At 43.7% G+C, this 14,902-nt stretch overlaps 1 protein-coding gene across 1 annotated transcript in view; it reads left to right on the plus strand.

Annotated features, from left to right (window-relative positions):
- RIN3 (Ras and Rab interactor 3) overlaps positions 1–14,902 on the plus strand; it is a 67,422-nt gene that overhangs the window by 37,438 nt on the left and 15,082 nt on the right. The window contains exons 4-7 of the mRNA XM_064659010.1: positions 3,172–3,244; positions 5,911–6,002; positions 9,817–11,280; positions 13,948–14,256. Of these exons, the coding sequence (XP_064515080.1) occupies positions 3,172–3,244; positions 5,911–6,002; positions 9,817–11,280; positions 13,948–14,256 (1,938 nt within the window). The remainder of the gene's footprint in view (positions 1–3,171; positions 3,245–5,910; positions 6,003–9,816; positions 11,281–13,947; positions 14,257–14,902) is intronic.

Below are 14,902 nucleotides of genomic sequence, written 5' to 3' on the forward strand. Positions count from 1 at the left end.
ACCTCTACACATTTCCCCTTTTATTTCCTGAAGGTGATATTTTTCTATGGGCTTCTAAATTTCAGATAAAACTTAATATGCTGTGGCAATGTGTTTTGCTCACAGAACCCAGCCTATTTTTGCTCTTGCTTTTGATCCCATTGTTGACTTTCTGCCAGTGTTATGGTGAGATGTAAGTATTTCCTTGCTCTTCAGGTGCCCTGGGTCTGGTTTTATGAGCCCAAAAAGGTGACTTTTGTCTCTGCAGTTTTCAGCAGGATTACAGCAACCTGGCAGATGTCTGCTTCTAGATTCTGCAAAAGTCATGAGTTCCTGTAAATGGTAGTGTCATGATCCCTCCCTAAGCAGCAGTGCTCATGTTGGTGAAATGTTCCCTCAGATACCCACAACATATCCAAAGCCAGAGAAAAGCAACTCTTCCTGACTGTCTTCTCAGAGCAGAGTCTCTCGAAGGCAGTAATGGTGCTGGGAGGAGACATACATTGTCCCCAACAGTCAACAGACTGTATAAACTTTTAGCTGTACAAACTTGCTGTTTTCTGTGTCTTTCCAAAAACAAGAAACATGTAGCAGGACCCACTTAACGGTCTCCACAAGTGAATGACAACCATTCCCACAAGAGATGTTCCTGCACCAAACCCATCATCTACCATCCAACAGCAAAGCACTACTTATCAGTAGTGTCACCAGGTGTTTAGATAAAAACAGATAAAGGAAGTATTATGGTTTCTCCCAAGGAAGACGTTCCTCGGAGGAGATTGTGAGGCTTTCCCCATGGGTGCTGTGCTGGGAGTGTGTCCAAGTAGCCACAGCAGACCTGTGCAGGCTGCTTGACACTGTCGCTGTTCAGAATAAATTTTGGGCTGAGTACTGGTCCTGATGGTGTTAGTACCTTGAGTAATGACCTATCTAAAGCACTCTTCTTACTATTATTCCATCTATTCTTGCTTATTCGCAGGCTGCCCAAAAATATCCCATGAGAGCTGCAGGTCTCTGTGTGATGAATTCCAGCCTGCTGAGAAATATGCTTGGTTTTGTTACCTCCTATGACCTCTCAGAGCAGGGACAGTCCAATTTATGTATACCACCTGCCGAAAACTTCTGTCCTTAGGCTCCAGCAGCTTTTTGTACCTAGTCTGCTTTAGCTATATAATTCCTCCTGATTTGTGGTGGTTTATGCTATTTAACTATATATATGAGGAAAAGTAGCTGTATGGTGACAAGGCACTTGTATGTGGATACTCCTGACATGGAGGAGCTCAGAGGAGCTTCCAAATGGCAGAGCTTCCTGGCACAGAAACAATAAATAGTTCAAATCCAAGTGATTCGCTCATGTATGTGAACATGTACAGGTGCAGCCTGCTCTCTTACAGACACCTGCAGCTCAGGATGCCAAAGTGAACATGTGGTTTTTAACAGAAAAAAAATGCTCTTAAAACCGGCATCTCTACAAAGGACTTTATTTAATTGTCGGAGATTTGAATGAGCTCAGACTCTTGAGTTTTAATTCATTCTCTAGAACAGAACTGGGTTTTGTCTTTATTTTTGTTTCCTGTGTCAGAACTGCAAAGCAGATGCGTTTCAGACTACAGGAATTTTTCATGGTAGATCTTTAATGAAAAATCCGTGACTGAAACATGATTTTTATTATGGAAAAAGAAAAAACTTGCCAAACATGATTTTTCCAGTTGTGAAAGAAAAGTAAGGGAGAGAGATTGTTTTGCTTGAAGTATGTTTTAAACTCCATATAGCAGTATGGTATTGGTGCATACTCTGAGGTTAATCTGTTTGTGCTGATGCCACAAACTGATGTTAGGAATGACTTTTGAGAATTACATGCCCCTTGTCTCTTTAAAAAATATCTACATTGGTGTATTCAGCTCAAAATAGCAGCCTGCTGGGCCTGGGCTGGGCCAAAGGGAGAAGTAAAAGGAGGAAATGCCTTGTTTGGGGAATGAGCTATGAAGCTGAACAAGAGACAATCCTGAGCATTTCTTTCCAGTGCGATATCAGCTGGCTGGAGAACAAGAGCCAGTGCATAGAGACAAGGGAGCGGAGAGCCAGGTGGATGCCTCCCTCCTGCAGGTGCTAGAGGCCCTGCTTTGTAGGGGACTAACAACCAGGCAGGCATGGCAAGGATCTGGAGACATTTCCCAGGGCTGTGAATCATGGCTGACTGAGGAAGCTGAGTCACAGTAGCTGAGCTTCACGTCCACAGCTCTGAACTGTGGCCTAGAGAACAGTGTGCAGGAAGATGCACAGCATCTGTGAGCACTGCCATGGGGGTGGGAGCTGGTGCTGCTTCCCAGGGACTCCTGGCATGCTCCTGTGGTGTGAACGGTGTGACTCTGGGCCTCCAGTTCTTTACAACCAGTAAGCAGGCATTTCTGAGGACCCACTGCAGATTTCCTCAACCAGTATCTGTTTGTGATGGTGTGTTGTGTACAAACAGACATAGACAGTTTGTGAGACTGTAAAGCTGAAGCAAAGATGAACAGATCTCTCCCGCCAAACCAAGTCTTTCTCTCTGCCTTGGGTTGTCAGTCAATTTGAAACTTTCTCCACTGTCCAGTGCAATTTTTTCTAGCTCAACAGCCAAAAGCTCTATAACAATGTGAGATTTGAGCTACACAATGCCATAGCATGCTGTTATAAAGGAGGTCATCGTGAACAACTCTGCAATATGGTATAGATTGTATTTTGCCACTTAAAGGAGAGTGCAGTCACTGAATAACACAATGGAAGGGAGAAGACAGGAGAGATGCAAACAGGCTGTGCTCACAGTGTCTGCATGACCCAGGTCAGAGCCCACACACATAGTAATGAAACAATAATTTCTTTTCTTTTTCTTCAGAGCATTTTGTCCATCCAGACCAAACCAGATTCCAGCATGGAGAGTCACAAGGTCAGCCCCATATGTACTGCAGATATGCACATCCTTAGAGGCAGATGGGCTTGTAACGAACCCTTTGGCTGTGACCTGAGGGGTTTTTTTCATTCCCATTGTTTCTATTAGTGTCACAGCACTCTGATATCTTGAGCTAACTATTCAGAAAGCCAGGCTATTTCTTCTTTAGTGTCTCCCTGAAGAATCTTGTTGCATTTAGCCTCGTTGCATTTGAAGCCAGTTCTTCATGGTTCTTTATATTAATCTTTTCTGGTTTTTACCAGTCCTGTACCTGGAAGGATCTGTCCTGGTATTTGAGGATGTCTTCAAACTGGTTGCCTTCTACTGTGTCAGTAGGTGAGTTGGATTTATTGCTTCCATGGCATGATCACTTTGCTTTCCCCTCTGGATCGTCCTTCCCCAGTATCCAGTCACAGCACAGATCCCACTGTTTCCTCTGATATCCTCTAATCTACCAGACCAGGAGGCAATATCCGATGCTAGTATCTACAATAGAGCCATATCACCCATTTTCTATCCAGGTAAACCATAATCACAGCTATCCCTGCAGTTGGAAGCTTTGTCTGAAGAAGGTCTGTAGGGCTGCACACACAAAGGACAGAGAACTGAGCTAGGAGGGCAGGGAGGAAAAAAGGGCCTGGATTAACTATTTAAAGCAGCTTTAAGCATACACACACACCTCCTACCGACTTAGCAAACCTACCAGTGGATTGTTTTCTGTGCTTGTTTGCTCAGCACAGAAATACCAAACATAATGGGCACAAAGATGGAAAGATCTGTAAAGTAATTTGCATTAGAACAAGGTTTGATAGCAGCTGATGAGTCCCTCTGTGTAATTAAACCTGTGTGCCTGCAGCCTCCTCTACTCTGTGTCCTTGTGCCAAGCACACTGCAGCGACACCTCCACAACCTACTTACCCCATCTCTACTGCAGCAGGCCTGGTTTTGAGTTGGATGTAGACTTTTGACCTCCCCTATATAAACTTAGATGACTCTTAAAGTAGTTATTTCCTTTTAAGAGGAAGAAACAGATTCAGGATATGTTTACAAGGCAGTCATGTTCGTCACTTGGTTAGGTCATGTAGTGGAACAGTCTAGCTGCAGTGTGCTGCAGTTTGCCCAGACAGTCATATTCACTCTATTTTGGGGGCTGCTTCTGCAGCCAGCTGAGTTCAACACTGCTGGGCCACGACTCCTGCTTCCATGCAAGAGACCATGCTCTGTCTCACCCTCATCAGTTAAAAGACATTTAGCCATCTACATGTGTATAGACCCTATAGAACAGGCATAAATTAACCTCTGGACCCATACAAAGATTTCTGTCATACCAAAGCAAAGAAGAGCCCAAATGCAAAACCGAATTTGGCATTTCTAGTCAAATAGCTGGTGAGAGAGAAAACACAGTCACTTCTGCTTTCCTGCAAAAACAATCATGGCTTAAGACAGTCTCAGAAAGAGAGAAAGAAAAGCTCTTCTGTTAGTTCCTGTTACAGATGTTATTTCTGAGTGTCAAATACACTCTCAAATGATTCATGTAATTTCCAAGGTTGCTGTCAAAAGACAAGATAAAAAGGGAATAATTTTCTGAGAGATGCAGGTAATAAAAAGACACTGACATGCCATTTGCTGGCAGCTTGTAGGAGCCCTCTGTGAGATGGAGAGTGGAGAGGCCTGTTCTCAGGGATGTAGTAAATCGCCTATGGATAGCTAGAAATAGCTCATCAGGGTTGACTTTCCTTTTCTTCTCAAAAGAAAGTTTGCCTGGATAGATTACCTCAGATCATAACACCTGTAGGTAACAGGTGACTTGGTGGCTGGTCTGCAAGCTGCTGCTCCATTAATAAAACCAGATTTTTTTTTTATTAGGGCAATGTCTTAATATTCCTGATTTTTAGATGTATCTTTCTACAACAAAATAGAATAAAATTGAAGGGAACTATTTATGCATATAAAAATAGCAAACAAAGAAAGCAGAAGGTCCATGGATCCTCTTCCTCTTTTAAACCTGGTATCTGCCAAGAAAAAAGTAATAAACCAGAGACCACATCAGTTTATGTCAAACAATGTGACAACAGAATGCTCAGTGGTGCACAGAGCACCAGTGCACATGGAGTACACAGTATATCAGTAAGGTCTATATCTCTTAATAAGGGCAAAAATAGGCCCCCTACATTCCTATATCAACAGATTGGGCCTCCCTGCATCTGCAGTCATGTGCATTTTTGAGCTGTGCATTTGTGTAGCAGACACCTCCTACTCACAAAGCCAGCTTTTTCTATAATGGTTTCTTGCATCTTGTAGAACATTTTGTTAAACTTTTTAATGTGTAAAATGATCCTGCACCATTCCTTGCTGCCTTTTAGGGACTGGCTTTTCTAGCAGTCAGAAATCTCAGTGGTATACCTCAGAGTAGAGGGATATATGTATTCTTTTAGTGTCATACAGCAACTTCATCACTGTTTGTCCCTTCACCTAGGGGTTACCTTTTCCCAGGAGGAGTTTTCCTTCCCTCATCCCTCTGTGTCTTGCTGTGTCCCAGTGCCTTAAACTTACACATATTTTTTGAAAAGGAAGCAGAGTAAGGAGAGAGAGGTAAACAGAAAGAAAAAGGACTTCAAATCCTTTCCACACAAAAAAGATTGGCTTTTCTAATTATAGTAATTACCATTTGCAACACCTCTTCTTCATGGGAAGGTATTTTAACCTTTGTGGCTTCCCCTGTGGTGAGAGGCATTCCTGAAGTTTTCAGAGTACAAAGCCAAAACACAGTGATTAAGTCAGTGCCATGGCATGAAGCATCACCACAGAAGCTGGTGATCTCTTGTGAAATCAGAGCAACCCAGATCAGCAACAATGTCCATGATGCCTTATCATCCAGGACTTTGCAGAACAGGGCTGAAATTGTGAGTCAATCCAATCACTAAAACCAAGTGAAATCTAGAGTTCCTATCCATTATGGAGTTTATCGTTTTGCTGTTTTTTTATTGTGTTTCTTTTTACAGGGATTTGCTGCCCTTCACCCTGAAGCTGCCACAAGCAATATTAGAAGCCAGTAGCTTTCAAGACCTTGAAATTATCTCTAGTCTGGGGATAGGTAAGTCTCTCAAAGCAGCCAGAGTTTCACTCTGGCTAACTTCTTGTGAGAACAGAAGTGCCTTGCGCAGATATAATGCAACTGGAAGACAAATGAACTATTTTCTTTGGAATATCTGAGGAAGTTTGAATGCAAGAGGAAGATGTTTATGATCTTCAAGTTCATAGACGTTCATAGATCCAACCTCCACTTGGATCTCTCTGCAGGGAGTGGGACCTACAGTCTTACTGTGAAAGCTGGAGCTTCCAACAGCTAAAGTATGGCACAACCCCTCAGGGTAGCTTACATACACTGGAAATAGCTGGCATCTGAGCTATATGGAAAACACCTTTGCAATTTCCCCTTCTGATGTGTGGGAGCAATACTGATGGAAGTGTGTTATTTTTGAATTTTGATATTTCTGCTTCCTCTTACAAGATTTCTAGTTGGTAGAGAAATGTGCATCATCCCAGCATGTTCTTTCGCCTCACGCTAATCAGATACAAAAAGGAACATTATTTTTAGTGACAGCACCAAACAAGCAAATTTTAGATAAGATGTATAAACTTATAGAGATGGGAAAAGCAGTTTTATTGACTAAAGGAGGTCTCCTTCCTATTCCTTTCCATTTAGCACACTCCACTTCAGACAGCTATGACAGTGCTGTCTCTTGTGCTCCTTTGCTTTTCAGTTTTCCCTCAGGTGTTGAAAACAGCCAAATAATGGAGAAAGTTGAAGAGTTAGCTCCCTTAGAGGTACTCACTAGAGCACCCTGGGCCTTTAGGGGTCTATTTTTGCATCTTCTGCATCATACCTCCCAGAAGGTGTGGGCATACCCTACTAGTTTCAGTTCAGGCAGCTTCATTGAATTTGACCACCAGATTTGCCTCTAACATTTTCAATATCCTTTATTTTGAGGATGTTCCAATTTGTCAAAACATTCTTGAATATTATGGCTTAAAAAAAGCTACTTTACAACTTGAGATTTCAAATTGCAAACTTAATTTTATTATAACAAGTCTAAAAATCTGGATTAAAATGTAGGAAATATATCATGTCTAATTTGAGCCAACAGAGGATATGCTGATTCAGGCAACAATTTCCAGCAACTTCTGAAAGGAAGGATTAGTTAAAGCACAAGCACCAAAGCAATGTTGGTTGTAGTCTCCTTCTTTCCTGTACTGGTGGTCATGAAAGTGGTGATGCTTGGAGGTCATTTTTGTCATGGTATATTGCATGCTGGGAAAGTTTCTGACAACAGAAGAAAATCTGCTGTTGTGTACAGTCTTCCTGGGAAACAGTGTTAGCTTCCTGGAGTGCTATGCTGTCTTAGTAAAGTCAAACAGGCTCAACTACTGAGTAATGCTGTTCACTGCCTCCTGGAACAAAATTTTGTGGATACAAATGAGTACACAAATAACAAGTGCTGCCCAAAGTGGCACTCCTCAAGGAAAGATAGCGCTGTCTGAAATTCTCATATGTTGCTTTTTATTTATTTCAAAGTGATATGTTTCAAGGGGGTAAAAGTAAAATGTCTTACTGCAAGCTGAATTGTTCCACAGAGGATCAGGCTCTTCTGCATATTGTCAAAGAGGATGTACTCCAGGCCCTCTAGGCCTGACCTTGCTGGTACAGAGGGCATTTTAGCAGAAGAGTTAGCATGATTGCATTGCACAAAAAGAGCACATACCTTCACAGACATGCCAAAGACTCAAAGAACAGGGTGCAAGCTCAGGGAAGACCCAGGGCTGCAATGGAAAATGATCAAATGGCCTTCCCTGCTCTATGAGACAGTGTGTCTGTGCTGCGAAACGCCTACTCTGAAGCAGCTGTGTAATTCTTGGTAGGACCACCTCATGTGGTCCTTCTCAGTCTGAGTGGAGCATTGCATTTTCATCAGTGTCTTATCATGGCCACTACTGAGAAAAATAACCAACTTCCCTTTTGTGGGTTGGTTTACTCACCATTTCCTCTGCCCATGAGACCTCACAGCATTATATTCTGATTGAAACAAGCAACTTCGACTGTCTGTCATTTGCTGGTACCCAGTAGAGTCAGAGCTTTTAAGGAAAAGGCTACCCCAGACAGACTCAGATGTGAGGGGGTTGGCAGAGTGATGCCAGTATGTGCAGTTGCATCTGTACATCTACTTCTGAATTCTGTTGTCAAGAGTGCTGTTGTTCCTGGCAACACTTTTATTTTAAGATTCTTTCTTCTTCTCCCTCTCATGATGGGAAATCTGAGAATAAAGCTGTTCTAGTGTCAGCCACCCTAAGAAAATACACTGACATGCTTATAAAGCTGAATTTGCCATGGACACTGGCCTAGGCTGCAAGAGGATAAATCCACAGTTTTATCCTGATGGGAATGGACTGTCTTTTAGTTCACCTCTTGACATTAGAGCTGTACCCCGTACTCAGCACTGAGGGTCATTCCACATGTGTGCAGCCCCATCCATCCCCTCTTGGGCCCAGTATGTGATGTTTTGGCAGTGAGACAGGCCTAACACCAAGCACAAGGCAGGGTTCAAGCATTATGTGACAGCCCCCTTTGTGTCCCCCGAAATCCACCCAGAAGTGCATGCTGTCAGTGTCAGCTCTGTGTCCAGGGACAAGCATGCTGAAATAGTTATTTAGTTATCTGCATCCTTGTGTTTCCAGGATTTCCCATCTTCCCCTTGTCCCTAAATCTGTGGGCATCTACACAGTCCTCACCCAATGCACTCTAAGTATACTCAGAGGTTTATATCTTTTTCCTTGGTAAGAACACATGGGGTTTGCTGGATCCTGTTTCCTGATGCTTCCAGTAGTGGACCCTGGATTAGCAGCTTTAAGAGTGCTTGAAAGCAATCAGACTTGTAAGGCATACAGGTTTGAAACCTCATCTCTGGAGGAAGGGAAAAAGATGAAAAGTGATACTGAATACTATTCAAAGGATGTACAAACCCTTTGTAATTTTTTAAAAACAGTTATTGAAAGGCAAATTCTAGTAAGAGATTTCTGACATACAGAAAGGACTACTTGCGTCTGAAACACCATCTTTCTTTTCTAGTAACGGTTTATGGCACTGAAGTACTTAACTATTCCTTAGTCCTTCATCATACCTCCTTCCTGTGTACAGTCTTTGGCATCATCTTTTTTCTCTGCAGGCAGGTGCAAAACAGAGTGGGCATGGCTATAATTGTCATCCGGAGCTACAGACATTAACGATAATTTTAATCTGGGGAAGGTGTTTAAAATCATGTGTTTCTGGACTGGTTGTACTGCAAAGAAGGATCAGACCTCTGTGTAGAACAGACTCTGCCACATAAGCTTGCTGCATAGTATAGTCATCTTCATCTGTTGTGCTCCTGATGCATGTCAGATCCAGGCTGTATATCTCAGACCTGCACCTTCCCATGGTGAGCAAGAGGGAGACAGAACTCATCTGGGATCTTCACATGCTCACCTCAGGTATCCACAACTATTTGAAGGGCAATGATTACTGACCAAGCCATAGATCCCTTTTGCAATAATTTGTGTTTGTTACTTGTACTTTCCTGCTCACACTGAAAATGCTGAACAGCATTAATAGTTTTCACTAGGTAAGTGTCTTAAACTTGACAAGAAAGAAGATTCTGGTGAAGCTTCTGAGCTTATCCCCTGGTTTTAAGCATCTTGCACACATAAAACAGGCAACCTTTTCTTCACATTGTTTTGTGCAGAGGTTTGAAAGCTTGTGTACCATTTATTTTAACAAAAAATAGGTCTTCTATGTGTCATTAGCAGCTAAAACTCTCTCAGAACATTTTTTCATTCTTCTTTTCTTTCAGTTGTCTTTTTTTTTTTTTGGTCAGATTTTTGGGATTCCTACTTAAACCACAGAAGAAGAGAAGAGTTATCCCATCCTGCAAAAGATTCAGACAGTTCAAGATCTACCCAGCGTTTTGCAAGTAGCACAAACCACTGCTCATGTGAAATTGAGCTGTCAATAGGAAATGACAGGCTGTGGTTCGTGAATCCTATTTTCATAGAAGAGTGCAGTAATCCTTTTCCTCCAGATGTACCACCTCCTAAAAGCCACGCTGTGACCATCGATCTCCCCCCTGCCACCATGATCACTGAAAGGAGGTCTCCCCGCCGGCCCCCTCCACCTCCACCTTCTCACGCTCTGGTTCAGAAATCTTCTCTGAAGCTCCCACAAGATCCTATGACTGCTTGTGAAGAAAACAAGCTGTTTCTTAAGCCACTAGGAAAGAGCAGAGAGGAAATGAAAGCTGAGGGCGGTGACAGTAAAGAAGAAGAAAGGAAGCAGAGCTGCTCGGTCAGTGAGCCCTCAGCAGTGAGCCCTGAGAAGGGCTCCCAGCCCTCTGTCCCCCCACGGAGGCGGCTGTATGAGCGGACCTCGGAGGAGAGCTGTGCGGGTAAGCCTGAAAGTTGTGAAACGCAGAAAGGGGAAGGGACAGAAGAAAAACAAGATAAAAGTACAGGGAGCAGAGATAAAAGGTTACTGTGCAAAAAGGGTATAGAGATGCCCGGGGAGGTTTCCAAAAGGGCTGTATCACAGTTTCAGGAGATGAAGCCAGAACCTGCAGAGAAGAAGGAGGACGTGCCCGAGATAAAAATCAATGCCATTGAGAAAGGGAAGCCACCTCCTATTCCACCACCAAGAAGGAAGAGGCTTTCCCAGGTACCAAGGATCCAAAGCTCCAGCCAGTTGAAGCTAAGAACAGTGGCAGAGACGGCCACGGCCACAGCTCAAGCTGTGTGCAAGGACAGCCCAGCTACAGTGGCAGGTGGTGCTACTTGCGCACACATCAAGACTGAACCAGAACATGGCCACAAGTCTGTCAGCTCAGCTGAACTGAAAGGTTTGCACTTGTCCCTGGAGGACGTGGGAGGCAGCACAACAGCTCAGGCATCAGCATCCGAACCAGACTCCTACTCTACCAGCAGCACAGAGGATGACATGGAAATGCTGAGTAGTTCATCTGGTAAAAAGACACACTCCATAATCTTGGCCAAGGCCAAGAACAGGCTGTCCTTTGTGAACCTGTCCAACGTCTTCACAGTCTTTTTATCTAGTGACAGGAAGCTGCAGAAGAAGATAGTGGAACTGGCACAGGACAAGGATTCATACTTTGGTAACCTGGTGCGGGACTACAGAGTGTACAGTTTAGAGATGATGGCAAAGCAGAGCTCCAGCACAGAGATGCTACAAGAAATCCGGTTGATGATGACACAGCTGAAAAGTTACTTAGTGCAGAGCACTGAGTTGAAGTCTCTGATAGACCCAGCCTCCTACACCGAGGAACAGTTAGGTAGGTGACTGTGGTTTATTCATCCTTGGGCATGATTTGGGAAGGTGAGGATGAAGACAGGATTATGCAGACACAGTTTCTGCTTTACAGAATTATAAACCATCTCTTAAAAGCTGAGGGGTATGAATTGAAGTCTACTCTGTTGTTGCCAGCACTTGGAGGAAGAGCTCTAAAACCTGGAGACCAATGAGGGGGAAAAACTCATTATGAATGTTTTAAAGGGAAAAGTTTAAGCAGAAGAGATGTGTGTCCATGTGTGTGAGAGAGGTATACATGTATGTATATATGCATACATACTTATACAAATATGAGTCTGTATAGGTGATGTTGCCGGTGTATTTTGGTGCTGAAAAAATCCCCGTAGCAGTTAATTAGGGGTGAGATAAGAAAGGGTTTATTTGCCAAGGCAGTAGGTGATATAGATGCGCGCACGCCGGCCGTGCCTGAGAGGTTACATTTTATAACATTATCCATCCAACCCCAGATGTGTCCACCCTTTGGCCCTTCCTCTGGTCCGCCCCGGGCTCTCCCCCTGAGAATTGGGTCTGGGGTCTTTTTGGGACCACTTACTTCATCACCTTCAACTTCATCAGAGCACAAAGGGTACATATTTACCTAATTTTTGACTGTATTCTGTGGTTTAGGCCCTGATATGCTGTTCTCCAAACAGTCTAGGCCTTTGCCTTGACAAAAGACTAAACATTGCTACTGAATTCAGGGGTAGGTTTGATATGGGAACATAGAATGGGGTAGGAGGGTTAGGGAATGTGTAAATAAGGGAAAGGAACAAGGGACAAAGGGGTTTCTGCTTTTTAAAACCTACCTATAAAATTTACAAGTCTTACAAATATTAGAAAAATAAAAAAAACCATTAGGGGCTTAAGGCATCAGTGAGCACTCACAGAGTTTACTGGAAACGCAAAAAGCCAAGTTCCCCCCCACAGCTGCATTCCCCATGGCCTTTCACATCCACTGCTCTGCCGTGAGGATGGAGAACTCCTTGCATGTGGCAAACAGATTAGGGGTCAGTCACTGTCTCACAGGGAGGGACAAGACTATGATGATTCTGAGTGGCAGGTTGGAGCATGCATTCACATGCTCTTTTGAAAGCTTGAGACTCTTTCTTGAGGATCTGAGAAGCAGCGTAGAGCTATTTATGGATCCCTAAGTCAGCTTAAAACAAGCTGGGAGATGGGAGACCCAGCACATGGTCAACCACAGAAGTAACCAGGGATTCCAGGAGATTCTACAGCTCCAGTAGGAGCTAAGGTGGGACCCAGCTAAGTAGTGAAGACTTAAGTAGCCAGGACTAAGACGCAGTCTACTGCCAGTCTCAGCAGGCCCTGATGATTTTTTTCTCATCAAGCAAAGGCTTCACATGATCCTGTAGACTCCTCGGCAGAACAGACCCTCTACCAGCCCCTTGCTATAGCTAGGAGAGGGGACCTGCAGTTTCACTTCTCATATACCTGCCATTTTTGTCCCAATAACCTCTTTCTTCAAGGCAGAGGGGGTGTCAGGATAGAGAAGTCTCTCTTGAATCTTGGTTATTGGAGAGGAGGCAGAAAGAAGTGTCCTTCTTATGCTTGGTAGAGATGTATGTGTACAAGGATCCCACCACCTTCCCACAGACATGCCTACTTGGGTCTAGCTCTGTTCACTGATAGTTTCTTAACAGGATGATGTGGCCTAGTCAGCTTCAGGAGGACTGTCTGCTCCTGGGGAGAACAGGGATTCCCACTGTGGAAAATTTGCCACTTGAATTTGTCCTGCTTCAGGCTGGTTGATTCTCTGGATTCTTTAAAATAATTGGATTTTGCATACATAAATTTTACTGCCCTCTGCTTCATTCCTTACTGCCTGAGCAGATGAACTCTTTTGCCAATTATCTTTTTGCCTCAGTGCAGGGGGAACAAGATCTCTTGCAGTCCCTCTAGCTCTACCTCTGGTTTCTAGGAATCAGACAAGACTTTCTCACAGTTTCTCGTGCTTCCTTTTGTCTTTTATCTCCTGCTAAATATTAATCAAAAACTCAACCCATAAATACTATTTCCTCATCCATGGGTCACATAAGAGCTGTCTTAAGTATGAGTAATTTAAAGTCACTGAGCAGTAGAGAAACTTCTGACCAGGTGTTGGTGTCTCTCTCTGAGCTGGTGGCTACAGCCACTTTTCAGTCACTGAGGAGAAAGGGGTGCTTTGAAGATACAATTAATTTCATCCCAAAGTGAATATCTCAAACAGGTCAGAGGGAGAGGGAAATCAGCTGAATCCCACCTGGACATCTGTAAGGGCAGGGCTTGGAAAAGAAGCACAGTTAGGTGAGTTTCCTCATCTCTCCCCAGAGTTGGCTTTCCTGCTGCCTGAGAGTGTCATGCTGGTCAGCCAGGGGTCAGGCAGAGAGAGCAGGGCCTGCTGGTAGCAGGCAGTCTTCTACAGCTCCAGTGGCAGAGATCACACACTGATGTTCATCTCAAGCCCATCTAGGACTTCTGGAGGGTGTTGGTAATGAAATGTTTGCTTTCTGGGATATAAGTTCTGTTCCCTGCTTACAGCTATGCAGTAGTAGTTGAATAACCAACCACGTGCTGCCTTAGGACTCTTACTTGCACCTGTACTGTGTTGATTATTTGTTATGTGCATTTGTGTTCTCCCTTCTCTATGCAGAAGTGATTGCTGAGACAGCTTTATACAAATGTGTCCTGAAACCTTTGAAGGAAGCAATTAATTCTTCATTAAAAGAAATACACAATAGAGATGGATCCTTACAGCAGCTGAAAGAGAACCAACTTGTGATACAAAACACAACTACCACTGACCTAGGCATCATGACCAGTGTGCCTGAAACAGTTGTGATGGAAAAGATCCTTCACAAATTCACAACCATGCACAAGACGTACTCCCCAGAAAAGAAAATTGCCATCTTGCTGAAGACCTGCAAGCTCATCTATGACTCCATGGCTCAGGGAAACCCAGGTACAGTGCTTCTTCTGAAATGGTATCCCTCACAGATCCTTCTCCATGTGTCAAAGTAACAGGGTTTATGATACAGCTGGTGTGGTAATATTCACGTTGGAGGTAGCAGTGGTGGTTGATGTGTTTGGTATCAGCTGCCCACAGGTTGTGTTCAGAATGGGATGGCAAGTGACTGTGATGTTCTCTGCACTAACAGGTATAAGATGTTACCTGGTTAAGCTCCATAACTCCAAAACCCAGATATCTGTAAGTGTGCGTTATGTGCCATGTCCTTTCTGCACAGGTCTTCACGCAGCTCTCCATATATATCCTCAGGGCTCTGTCCCAGCTTGTAGCAGAGTAATGGTAAATTCTAGGAATGGGTCTTTGGGAATAGTCTCTCGGTTTGGCCTTTACGAAGTTTTGCCTAATTTGAGGAGGAGATGCAGAATGATAGTACTGTTTGTTACTAATTCCTGATGCTCCAGTGAATTCCAAAAACCACTGCTTCTTCAGTGTAAGGAAGTATGTGCTCTGAGTATAAGCATAACTTGGGCCTCAGGCCAACCATTACTGCACACATTAAACCACTGGCCTGCAGACAGGATGCATCTTTGCAGATAGACCAGAAGTCTCTTCCTCCAGCAAACAGCCTTGCCAATTTAAG

This window comes from Pseudopipra pipra, chromosome 6 (genome assembly GCF_036250125.1).
Source record: "Pseudopipra pipra isolate bDixPip1 chromosome 6, bDixPip1.hap1, whole genome shotgun sequence".
NCBI lineage: Eukaryota > Metazoa > Chordata > Aves > Passeriformes > Pipridae > Pseudopipra > Pseudopipra pipra.